Here is a 12,203-nt window from a genome sequence, read left to right as displayed (position 1 = left end):
AATAATAATATAGAAGTAGTCCATTATCTTTATTCTGTGCAAAATGGAGGGATAAAGGAAAAACTGCCATTGTCCATAGAGCGGTAGTAGAGATAATCGCGATGAAATTACTTGTGCTTATAGACAGAAGTATCTTCATGAGAGTATTCGTCAGGTATTCTAAAAGAAGCAATTACAGTTCTCATTAACCCAAATAAACATGTGAAGCAATAACTCGATTCAAAGGTTTCTTGACCCCGAGAAGCCTAAGCGTGGAAGCTGGGAAAATCTGTTTCCCCCATGTGGCGCAAAAACAATCAGTGTTAGATTCTAATCGATTCCTATCGATTACTGGAATTAAATTACGTTTCCGTGCTGCGACGTAATAAATCACTCATCGATCGTATTTCATTTTTATTGGACAGTCGTGTAGCTGGTTTTCCTCTGGACAAAACGCCTCAAAAGGGAAGAAATGATTTTCCTAGGTTCACGATACATTTTCCACTAATAAGTATCAGAAAGAAATTTCGATTCTTCTAATTTGTAACCCTTGTTGCAGATTTTTATAATTTATGATCGATTAAATATTTTTTCTGAATATTTTCATACTACTTTTTTATCGTAAATATAACTGATAAAGAACACTTTCGATGTCTATGTATATATTTTCTATTGTTTGACTATGATTGATTATAATAACCGTGTTATATTTTGTCAAATTATAAATGAAACTTGTTCTACTTGATCTGATTATATACACGTAATAGTAGGTTTTTGATTATATGTATACAAAAGTTATGTATGTGGTCAGACAACTAGTAACTAGTGTATCTAACTTCTGACTAGACAAACAGACAATGATATAACTGCTCTCGGTCACATACGTTGTTAAAACATATACGCACAATAACCACAGATCCATACACAACAGCAAGTAGATATACATATATGATCAGAAAAGGTTAAGTAGTATCACCATACTATGTGTCAGACAAATCGTATGTGTGCTCGATAAAATATGTAGTTTAACGAGCAGAATTTTTATCAGATTCCACACATATTGATTTCGATTAATCATCTACTTAACTTTTACAGGGCTTATTTTATCGTACTAGATTTCATTAAAAATTTATAAAACTTTTTTCTCGGAAAAGTCTGACCAATTACTTAATTGTTGGAAGTGAAATATGGATCCAAAAATTTATAAAAATCAGAAGTAAATTCTACTTGTCTAGCTCTGTTGACTTACTCCACTGACGTGCCTGCGGCTGTAGAATAAGGTTCCAAGTCAGACACATTTCATGCGAGCTTTAGACATTTCTGTACTAATTAATAATTATAAAAGAATTTTAAAGAGTTAAGAGAATTAATAGTTGTACACATACGAATCAAATAACATATTTATATTTTATTCCAAATTAGTTGCTTAAATTCCTAAACAACATAGATTGCTATACGTAGACAAAGTGTCATAGATACTCTTAGAAATTTTGAAGCCATATGAAATCATCAGTAAGAAATCATGATAAACCTACATGAATTATAGGTAATTTCTATCCTCAGTTCTTCAATCTATTTTTCGTCACAAAGGGCGCACACTCAAACCGAATATACCTTAAAGACTCAATTTATCATACAGTAAGCATGAATTCAGGGGAGGGAAACGATACAGCTACTTATACGTATGTCTCCCAAGACAAGCGTCAAACACTCGAAGCTATTTACCCCGTCAAAGCTTCCACCTGTCCTGGAAGTGTCTTGAAAGTGGGTTGGGGTTTTACATTTATATGAAATTTCTAAGGCAACACTCACGGTATATGTCGAGCTTCCATCCGTCCTCCATCTCGGAATCCGGGATATCCGGTACGTTGCCGTGGCAGGAGAGGAACTTCCCAGCGTCCTCGATGCTCGGTACGAAGGTGAGAATGCTAGCGGTGACGTTGTTGTCGGGGCTCATCTGCGACACGGTTTTCATGAATTTAAAACAGTTTACCGAACGGTCCTGGTAATCAGACCGGGGTCGTAGAAAAAACAAAGTCGTCGAGGGCGAGGCTTAGTTCCATGAAACCGCGGCGCACCACCAGAAGTGGAGGAGTCCGCGGGGTTGATCGAGGCGTCTAGAGATTTAGCTTGGATAAAAGTGTCAGTCGCTCGAAAAATATTGACCGAAGAATCAGGGCTCGGTGAGAAATATTATAATGAAGAGATTGCTTCGTTTTAAGAGATTTCTCTTTTCCTTCTTCTTTCCTGACATCTTTATCGTCTTTTACTTAGGATAAATTGAGCTCTGCGCATCAAGCGCTGGGGAATCTCTGTCACTCGGTGCTCCTTCTGACGGGCGTGATAATTGAGCCTTATGGAAGGTAAATATTGTGCTAGGGACCACTTCGAGGTGAAATAATTTCAAGTATGTTGCTCGACGACCAGCTTTTCTGCCACACCAAGGGGGATTCAATTCGCTTTGGCGGTTCGAACTGATGATTATTCGTTGCCTCTGACGATAACATGATTTCACTCTAAATGCAATTAAAGTTGGTGGAGCCCGTATTAATCGACTGTTAATTCGATAGGAAGCGTTATTGAATTCCTATTCAATTTCTATTATTTCGATATTGGGTCTCTACATTTCACTGGGGTGGTCATAGATTGATTCGTCCTAGATCATATGTTATTCGTTTCCAGTTTCAGTTTGTACAGGACATTTCAAAAAATATGGACACAATAATAGAATAAACAAGTAATGGAAAATTCTTTGTACGAGTCATGATTTTGGTCCAGTGTGATTTTAATTAATATTTTACTGAATATAATAATTTCATTTTCGTAACAACAGTGAATGATGTTGATGTACTTCATTATTGGATTGCGGATTTTTATGCAATTTCATATTTTTATAAACACAGTTAAAGGACTGGAAGGTACATAAAAATTGGTTTCATCTTTCAAATACCATAATTTGTACCTTATTTTTCATATTTTCTACAGTTCTGAATAATATATGCATTCTCTAACTTTTCACTTTAAATTTCCATAAATGCATAAAACTCCGCAGTCTATTCTTTTTGAATGATATTCATTTAACTGTAGTATAATTGTGCATACTTTGAAACATGTCTAGTGTCACTATAATTTAAAAAAAAAAGTATAACATATGATATTTTAGTTTTCCAAGGGATTCTCGTATCTCGAATTAATCACCAAAGGGATTTTTTTCATGCAGACAATTAAATTTCCTCATTCTCTGCTAATAAATGCTCACTGAAGGTTGACATTTTATTTTCAACCCCGTTTGCTCAAGGCAAATATGCGCAATGAAGTTAAATATTTCCTCAAATAATATTTAACTGTATTTGCAGGAGTCCTCTCTTATTTTCTCGTTCCCCGAATCCACCCTCGGGGCAATGCTCACGTATCACGAGGCACCCTGTATATTAACGTTAGGTAGATAATTTAACGGAGATTTACCGTCTGCCGCGCGTTCCTCAGCGTAGTGCTTCCTTTAGACCAGACGATTTTTGGCGTTGGCCTCGCTCCGACTACTTCGCAGCCTATTTCGTACGTGGTGCCAGCACTAAATGGACGGTTCTCGCCTTGCATGCGGACCCACAATGGCTTCACTGAAACACAAATATAATTCATTAATCTCTAGCAACTATACAAGATCACTCCAGTAATTTGGGGGACTGTGACTACATTCCAATTGGAATCGCTGCACAATTTTTTTCACAGTTAATTACCGTTGCATTTTTTTCTTAATTAGAATTCAACAATTTTTTTAATTTGTTCTAAATCAAATTTTACAAAGTGAAGTCATTTAAAATCAATATTTTTTAGATATTTCATGTTTTTGGAGAATCAAAAAGAAGAATGCAATTGTGTTTTCTTCTTAATTAGAATTCAACGATTTTTTTAATTTGTTCTAAATTAAATTTTACAAAGTGAAGTCATTTAAAATCAATATTTTTTAAATATTTCATGTTTTTGGAGAATCAAAAAGAAGAATGCAATTGTGTTTTCTTCTTAATTAGAATTCAACGATTTTTTGTTATTTGTTCAGAGTTAAATTTTACAAAGTGAAGTCATTTAAAATCAATATTTTTTAGATATTTCATGTTTTTGGAGAATCAAAAAAAAAAATGCAATTGTGTTTTCTTCTTAATTAGAATTCAACGATTTTTTGTTATTTGTTCAGAGTTAAATTTTACAAAGTGAAGTCATTTAAAATCAATATTTTCTGAGATATTTCATGTTTTTAGAAAATTAAAAAGAAAAGTGCAGTTGCATTTTGCACCTGAATTGGTGTGTCTGTGAAAAAAATGAAGGTTTTTTCTAAGTTCAATAAGAACAGATTTGTGGTCCGTCTTAGTTACTGGAATCATCCTGTATAATACGCGAGAAGAGTTCTGCGAGTCGTGGACTGTTCTCGTGATTATTTGAAATTGTTACAGATTGCTTGGATATTGAATAATGCAAAGGGAATACGAAGAAGTAGATAAACTAACTGCTTGAAGGTAAAGAACGATTTCATCAATATTATTGGTAAGTCTTTTACATAGTTTTCTTTATAAAGGTGAAGATAAATTTACCAACTGTTATTCAAATGTATTATTCAGTTTTAACCGAGGTTGATTATGTACATTAAGTTTGTAAAAATTAGCACTTTAATACTAAAATTATACACAGAGTACCATTACAAGTTTTTTATAAAGTAGATTTATAATCTACAGAGATAATGTTCATTTATACATTTTCTTTGTTGAGTGGTACAGCAATTATCTAATAATTTTCTATCACAAGAAATTTTAATTTTAGACAATTCTCCTTTGATAAACAGTAAACACTCTCTAAAGTATCTCAGAAATTTTGAACTACATATCTACTGTTTTATTTAGAATTCAATCTCTATTTGTCATTAGTAATTAAAATTACCAAAAAATTAATCTTGACAATAATTCCACCAGGAAGCATTTCTGTAAATACTCACGGTTCATATTTAGCGTGACAGAACTAGATATTGGCGCAACCATGTTGTTGTTCGATGCCTGGCAAGTTAGAATCGCGTTGAGATGTTCACGACCCAGTTTTTCCAATCGTAGCACGTTCCTGACTCTCTTGGTTCCCACGGTTTCGTAGGTGTCATCCAAAAGGGCATTTTCTTGCCACCATGTCACTCGTGGTTGCGGTCGACCTGGTGGAACGGAACAGGAGGACGAGATGAGTCCAAGCGCGCTTTTTTTTCGTTTTTAGTGTCTAGTCTAATAAACCGGGCTGACTCGACTATTTTCAGTAAAAAAATTCAATAAATGGTGGACGTGTGTCTTCTGGATTTCAAATCTTCTCGTTTCTTTATTCGTGGTTCTATACGCAAAGTATAGCATGCCCTTGCAGACACAGCCAAATGTATGCATACAATTTACGTAAAATAATTTACGTACATTTTGGAGTTTAAACAGAATAATTATTGTATAATTTTCTCAATAATTTGTTTAAGAAGTTTCAGTTCATTTTTGATTATATTATTTTCAAATAGTGAAGAAATAATTTCTAATTATGGTAAATCGATTTCCCAAGAGCTAACGATATTCAGTTCTGCTCTGCTTTTCAAAAGCTTTGAAAACATATGTCCACTTTGATTAGTCTCTTCGTAGAGACCCCGAATCGAAACTGGATAAGTGGAACGTGGCAATGTAATAAGAAACGTGTCTCCTGGAAGGAGGAAGGATTTCGGCGATGATCAGGGAACTGGTGAGGTTCCATAAATACCGAAACATCAATATCTAGCGCACAGTGTGATCGATTGCAATACGCCCAGGTGGAAAACACATTTGCTCTATTGCAGCACCCCCTTTCCACGGGGCGTCTTTCGATTTCGTGGGTTATTGCGGTCGAAACATATTATAATTCTGGACAGAAATATATCGAGAGTAAAGAAAATATATCATCCCCTTTGACGAAAAAGCGAAGACTGATATCTTCGATAGAAGAATTTACAATCGACGAAAAAAGTGGGATTGTCAAAATTGCTTCAGCTAAAATAGAAGAAATTTTTAATAAAATTTCGTTTATACAAGAGAACCTGTATAAAAATATTTCTGTTTATATTTATTATGTTAAATTTGTGAACGATTTTTCTAACATTATTCTGTAAATCTATTTTGTGTGTGGAGCGTGAGAGAAGATATGAGCTTTAAACTTGAGGTATGAAGGTATAGGAATAATATTTAACAATCAAACATGAAATGATTCTCGTTAATAATTAAGTATATTATGTTCCTTGAATTTTTTACTGAAAAATCAAGTTACTTCATTCAAGTTAATTTTACGATCTCTGTGTGATTTTGATACATCACTTTCTCTGAGTATAGAATAATTAATCTTCTTTTGTTTCCTTTACTAACGATAAAAAAATTGGACAATTTTTAAGAGCAGTCCTACAGTATTTTTTTATTCATTTAATGGATTAAGGAAGTATAATATAACGTTTCATAAAGATTGGAAATTATTGTATGTACAAGTGTGTTTAGGCTCCCCAGAGAGCTCGCAACCCCTGGCTATGTGCCCCATGACACGACTTCCGAGAAACTACAGGATTTCTCTGTTATTTTTATCCGTAAATAACAAAATGAAGAACGCGAAAAACCACGATGCGTGCGGTCGGTCGTGTGTTTTTTCAGTTGATAAACAACTGGGGAAGAGATACAAATATTTAAAGAGGCGAATCAACGCCGCGTCGGTAATAGGAATTTCAAATTTTCGTTCTATATATTTTGTTTTATATGCAACTGCAGCCAGATCTCCCCTCGTTTTTATGTATTGTTTCTCTGTTTACACATGTCGGTCCAATCAGCAGATAGCTCGTCAGGATGAGAAGGGCTCGTGATATGGGTTTCGAAATGATTAAAAGCCATGGAGATTGTTGCACTCGGAGTTGGCAAGGCAAGTGGGTTGAAAATGTTTAATGAAAGATAGTTTATCGCTTTACAAGCTGGTTATGAAACAGTCGTTGGTCATTTTTGTTATAAAATTTGTATTCGCACGATTTATGTAACATCCTTACACAACACATCTAGAGAAAATGTACCTAATACTGGATATTAGTCATATGTTTAAAAAATGAAACAAACAAAGTGATCAAACTGCAAAAGTGACAGCAGGGGTTCCTTCTTTATTTTCACAGTTAGGCCACTTTGTTGCGTTTCATTTTTTAAAGATATAGCTACTGTTCAGTATTAGGTACACTTACCCTAGATAAATTATTTAATTTAAGGAAGTTTTTGATCTAAAATTGAAAATAATAATATTACTATTTCTTTCGTTTTTCCTCAAAGTCTGAGATCTTAAACAATTTTAGTACCACTGACTTCTAACAGTGAAAAAAAGTTGTATTTTATGATGTCATAGTTTACTAAAATCTGAGTTTCTTGAGACGACCAAAATAAATAAATTTCCCAAATCCTAAAACAATTTGCCCACCCTTAGAACCGCTTCTAACAACTCTAAACTCAGAACATAATACTATTGCACCAACATGAAAACTTCCAATAACTTGAAACCGACAGTTGGCAAAAATGATTAAAACCACCCTTAAAGAAGACCATAAAATAGCAGACACAGGCAGTAGTGAAAGGACTGTTCAGCAGGATTCACAGAAGATTCCAACCGCAATTTACGCAAGCTCTCCCAGGCAGCGTCACTGAAAAGAAGAAACCTTTAATCCCTGACGAATACCCAGCATCTTCAGGAAAGAAACGAGCGGGAAGCACGAACAGCTAACCGCTCGTGGAGAATTATTCCAGCGCGTTCAAGAAATTTCCAGGCTCCACGGTCTCGCGACAACGACAACAAACGGCGTGATACTCGACTGCAGAAACAGAGCGTTAAACGGTAATTTCACGGGGAAGCGGTTCGCGACAAAATATCCCGCGACACGCGACGCTCGCGAGCTTAATAACGTCTTGTCCGCGGAAAGAGAATGAAGGTGTTCCAGATTATGCCACGCAGAGCCCTGTGCCACTTGGCGGCCTGCAATTCTTTATAAATAAATATGCTCTAATAAATAAGAAACGACAGGAATTCCGTGCGTGTAACGATGCTGTTTGCGGCACGTTTTCCCACTGGCGAGGTGTAAACGCGGTTTTTTTATTTTATTCGCGATATGTAGCCTCTTATGGGGTACAGGCAACATACACTAATTAGTGCTTGTGTAATACAGTAGTGCTTGTAGAGTGACAAAGCTTAAGGTGAGATACAAAAGTACAGTGATTGAGAGCGATGAAACGAAAGTAACGAAATATTAAAGGTAAATAGTACAGGTGGTTAAAATTAAAAATAAACTATGCTAAACAGCTTGTATAACATAGGTTACGTAGTTACAGTAGTAGATTATTTTTCTTTTACTAAATAGTATAATATAGATTATGTAATTACAGAAGTAAGTCATCCTTTTTTAAGTGCTTAAGAAAAGAACGTAGAGGTGTAGGTGTGAATGCGATTGCTAGTGTACGATTTAGTGTGAAACTGTGAACATTATGTTGTTTATCGGGTGAGTTATTTGCAATGGAGCACTTAAAGAAAATTGAAATATTTGAACATACTAATAGTATTGCCATATATCGGGACAAAATGTCTTCCACTGACGTCATAAAGTAGAAAAGTGGGGGAATCGCATAGTATTTGACTGTATTGCTTGATGTATCCCCCTTTTCTTCCTTTATGACATCATTGGAAGACTGGTATCTGGCAATACTGCATACTAGTTTAGGATAGAAAAATTGTACAGATGTATGAAATGATATTTCAATGTTTCTGTGATGTTGCCTCGATAGTTGTAGACCACATGACTCATGAGTATGCAATTAACGAGATTGTTGTTAACTAACCCCTACATATAATTTTCATGTGGAAATTCATATTTAAGAAATTCCATTTAAAAAAATGCTGTTTGTTTTTCTTCTTTGCACTGCTACTTTTTAACACATAAAAAATTATACATTAATTCAATTAAAGATTTTACATTCATCACACTTGTCTAGAAGGAAATCTGTTTCTCAATTTTGTTAGCTCTGATACGATCTTTTATTCATCGGTAAGAGTACTGTGCAGCAGTTTTTTCTTCTTTCGCTCACAACCCTTCCCCATTGCTTCCCTCTTGTCTTGTTCGTCCGCGTTCGTTTATAAATCTTTATGGAGCGTATGCGTTGCACTTCAAAGGGGCTGAAGGCGCAAATGGAGGAGACGCGGTAAGATAAACGCGTAAGGGCGCGTATACGTGATGCACAAACTCTCGTGCTTCATCTTCTTTGCCAGTATCCTGCGCTATTAAGTTTTCATTTTAATCATACTTCCCTCTTCCGAAGCGATCAACTTCCCTGTATTCCTCTCCCGCCGCTGATGGGAATTTTCTCACGCGGAAATCGTGCTTGCGCAATCAAGTTTCGTCTAAGTATTTAAGTATTTAAAATTGATTGCTTAAAGGAGAACGCAGAACATAAACAAAAGTATAGAACTGAATACAAACTGTGGATGAAACAAAACATGAATATTCTACAAAAATGAATTTACTGAAATTGAAAAAAAAGTGATCGAATGATTCGATTATGTTTTATGTTTCATTAAAAATTAATGCTTCTGCTAAAATTCCTAGAAGTATAAATACAAAAGGCTCAGGCTTTAACAAAGAAAATTTAAATCTGGATGCAGTGAATAAATAAAAAAAAAGGCAGAAATAATGATAATATTCCACTGTCCAATAAACGACCAGGATGTACTGCATTGCGTTTCTTCCTTCGAGATCATAAGATCACATAAAAGAGCGAATAAACCGAGCACGACAACGGATTGGTATTTCACTGGCAGAGGTGTAAATAAAAAAGAGGGAGATTTCAGTCGTAAGATACGCGTAAGAATATACGACGCGAGTTACAACCCCTGTAATCCCCTTCACTCTTTCCCTTTCTCCTTTTGCACTAGATTAATCAATTTAAAAGTCAGCCTCCTCGACATGAATTTCACTTTGAGGAAGATACTGGCGCTCGTAATCTCACGCGACCTCCTGGAGAAAGAAAGGGAAAGATGGAAGGGGTGGGGGCAAGAGAAAAGGGAAGCTTTTTCGCATGCAAATCCAAAGAGATATAAGGTTACTGCTTTAAAACGCGTGGCTAATAAACTGGACGGCCGAAGAAGGACGAGGGCAAAGGCGACAGAAACGAAAATTTGAAGAATCTTCCAGGAAACGGGCGCTGGCGCCTTTGTGTTTCTAAGATCCTATTGTCCCGAGCCTTAGTACGTCAAAAGAGTAAACTGCCAATCGCGCCGCGTTCGGTATCACGTATCAAAGAATCCTATGAAGGAGAACGAAACTAGAAACAGGGGTGAAGGAGAGTGAGAGGTTAAAAGGGAAGGGGGCTGAAGAAACCGCGAAAAGGGATGCAGTCGATGTAGAAACGGGGTAAACAGAGGTGCCGAAGTATACAAGTAACCTTACAACCCTTTACACGGTTCCTATGAGGTTTTCCCTATAATATAGGGAGCTTCTATTTACGCTGTTACATACTGTATATGATGTTGCTGCAAATATTCTCGAATATACAGGACGTTTCAAAATATGTGAGTGTAGGGAAGAAATACGAAACATCAAGGTTTTCATTTCTGCATAGTACTGCATCTTAATGATATTTGAAAGTTTCGTGTCGTGAAGATTATAGTGTTTTTCCATAAAGGTGGACCATGGTCGTTGAAGTTATTTTATTTAGTTTATGATCTTCAAAGAAACGAGAAGGTGTATCAGCCATTGCAACTTGAACACAGATAGGCTTTGACTAAATAATTGATTTAATGATTATCATGTTAGAGGGTGAAAAAAATACATTCTACTCTAAAAGAAAATACCAAAGTATAATTTTGGTGATGTGGGATTAGCTCTTATAGTATCCACTGAATTTACATAAATTAATCATTCAAAAATATGTAATCGCCTTATTTACACAATTTCATTACACGCAAGTTTTCGAGAGATTAAACCAAATATGTTTTCAACCCCCAAATTAGAGTGTAGTTTTCACCCCTTTAACGCAAAATACAGCTGATAAAAAAAATACATGTAAAATATTTTCAGCTGCTCCTTAATCCTTCCAAATTTCGTCGAAATCAAAGATTTACGTTTCGCGATATTTCCTTATCAGAACTAAAAAAAACCTTGATCAGGGTAGTGCACTTCAAGTCGCCAAAAACCTGTACGGGGAAAAAGAATACCACCACACACTGCCACAGACTTCGGCCATTTTCCCTTAAGTATTCAGGTAGACCTAGCCAAGTTACAGCAGCCTAGACGCTCAAGCTGTTTTGGCTGTACAGTAGTAAGTCATACCTACAGCATGTCTGTTCAGTACTACATAAACAGTTGACATCACTTAAACCTCGGACAACAGACAGTTTCACATTTCTGTGCAAAACCAGCGGACTGTTTTACATTCCCGTGCAATGCCAGCAGACTCAGGGTCACATTTGACCCAGCGCTCGTCCGAGGGTTAAAGGTAAGGTCATCACAGCCGAAAGGTACGACCATGCATAACACGACCCAAGCTATTTTAGCTCGCCTGTGCAAAGCAAATTTGGCGTAACTTCTTTCCCCGTCTAGGTAGGGGACAAATAGAGTATGTCGAAGAAAGTACTTACCACCAGCAGCGACGCAGGTGATATTGAGAGAGGCGCCCTCGCTGTACGGGCCCAGCACGTAATAGGGAATATGAGACCTTCCATCTTCGTCCAATATGCTAAGCTGCTCCGGCGGTACTGTAATAATTCCGCACAATAAGATCGTCTGCCCTTCGTGTTTTCTTTTCCTCCTCCGAGCGTCAACCCCGAGCCGCCCCTCGTCGTTCAAGCGAACGACGGGGCAGGTCGGCTCGGCGGGGGCGAATCAATTTGCACCGACGATGAATTATCCGCGTCGCGCGCGGCGTGTGCCATCCGCCAGACACTTTGGCTGCTATTCTTATCTGGCTGCCCGTTACCACCCCCGTGGCGCACTTAAGCGCCCGCGGAACGCTTATGATATGCAAATTGTTTTCCCCTCGGGGTAGACGCGCGGAATTGAAACCGACTCGGACGATGGAACGCCACTCTTGGCACGTCGGCGCGATTAAATCTTCCGCGAATGAAATCTGTCATCAATCATTCGCGTTTACGTTGATCTTTGTTATTACTGTGATAGATTCGCGTGGATT

The 12,203-nt window shown here is 36.8% G+C and overlaps 1 protein-coding gene across 2 annotated transcripts in view; it reads right to left on the bottom strand.

Moving 5' to 3' along the window:
* The window catches only part of LOC143179297 (protein turtle homolog B), a 77,055-nt gene that overhangs the window by 49,878 nt on the left and 14,974 nt on the right, over positions 1 to 12,203 (bottom strand). For both annotated transcript variants that reach the window (XM_076378453.1, XM_076378455.1), the window contains exons 3-6: positions 11,653 to 11,769; positions 4,964 to 5,167; positions 3,445 to 3,596; positions 1,792 to 1,936 (exon numbers count right to left, since the gene is read on the bottom strand). In XM_076378453.1, coding sequence (XP_076234568.1) covers positions 1,792 to 1,936; positions 3,445 to 3,596; positions 4,964 to 5,167; positions 11,653 to 11,769 — 618 coding nt within the window. The remainder of the gene's footprint in view (positions 1 to 1,791; positions 1,937 to 3,444; positions 3,597 to 4,963; positions 5,168 to 11,652; positions 11,770 to 12,203) is intronic.

Source organism: Calliopsis andreniformis, chromosome 5, assembly GCF_051401765.1.
Source record: "Calliopsis andreniformis isolate RMS-2024a chromosome 5, iyCalAndr_principal, whole genome shotgun sequence".
Taxonomy (NCBI): Eukaryota; Metazoa; Arthropoda; class Insecta; order Hymenoptera; family Andrenidae; genus Calliopsis; species Calliopsis andreniformis.
Note: the sequence above shows the minus strand (reverse complement) of the source record. Positions and strands in the feature narration are given on the sequence as shown.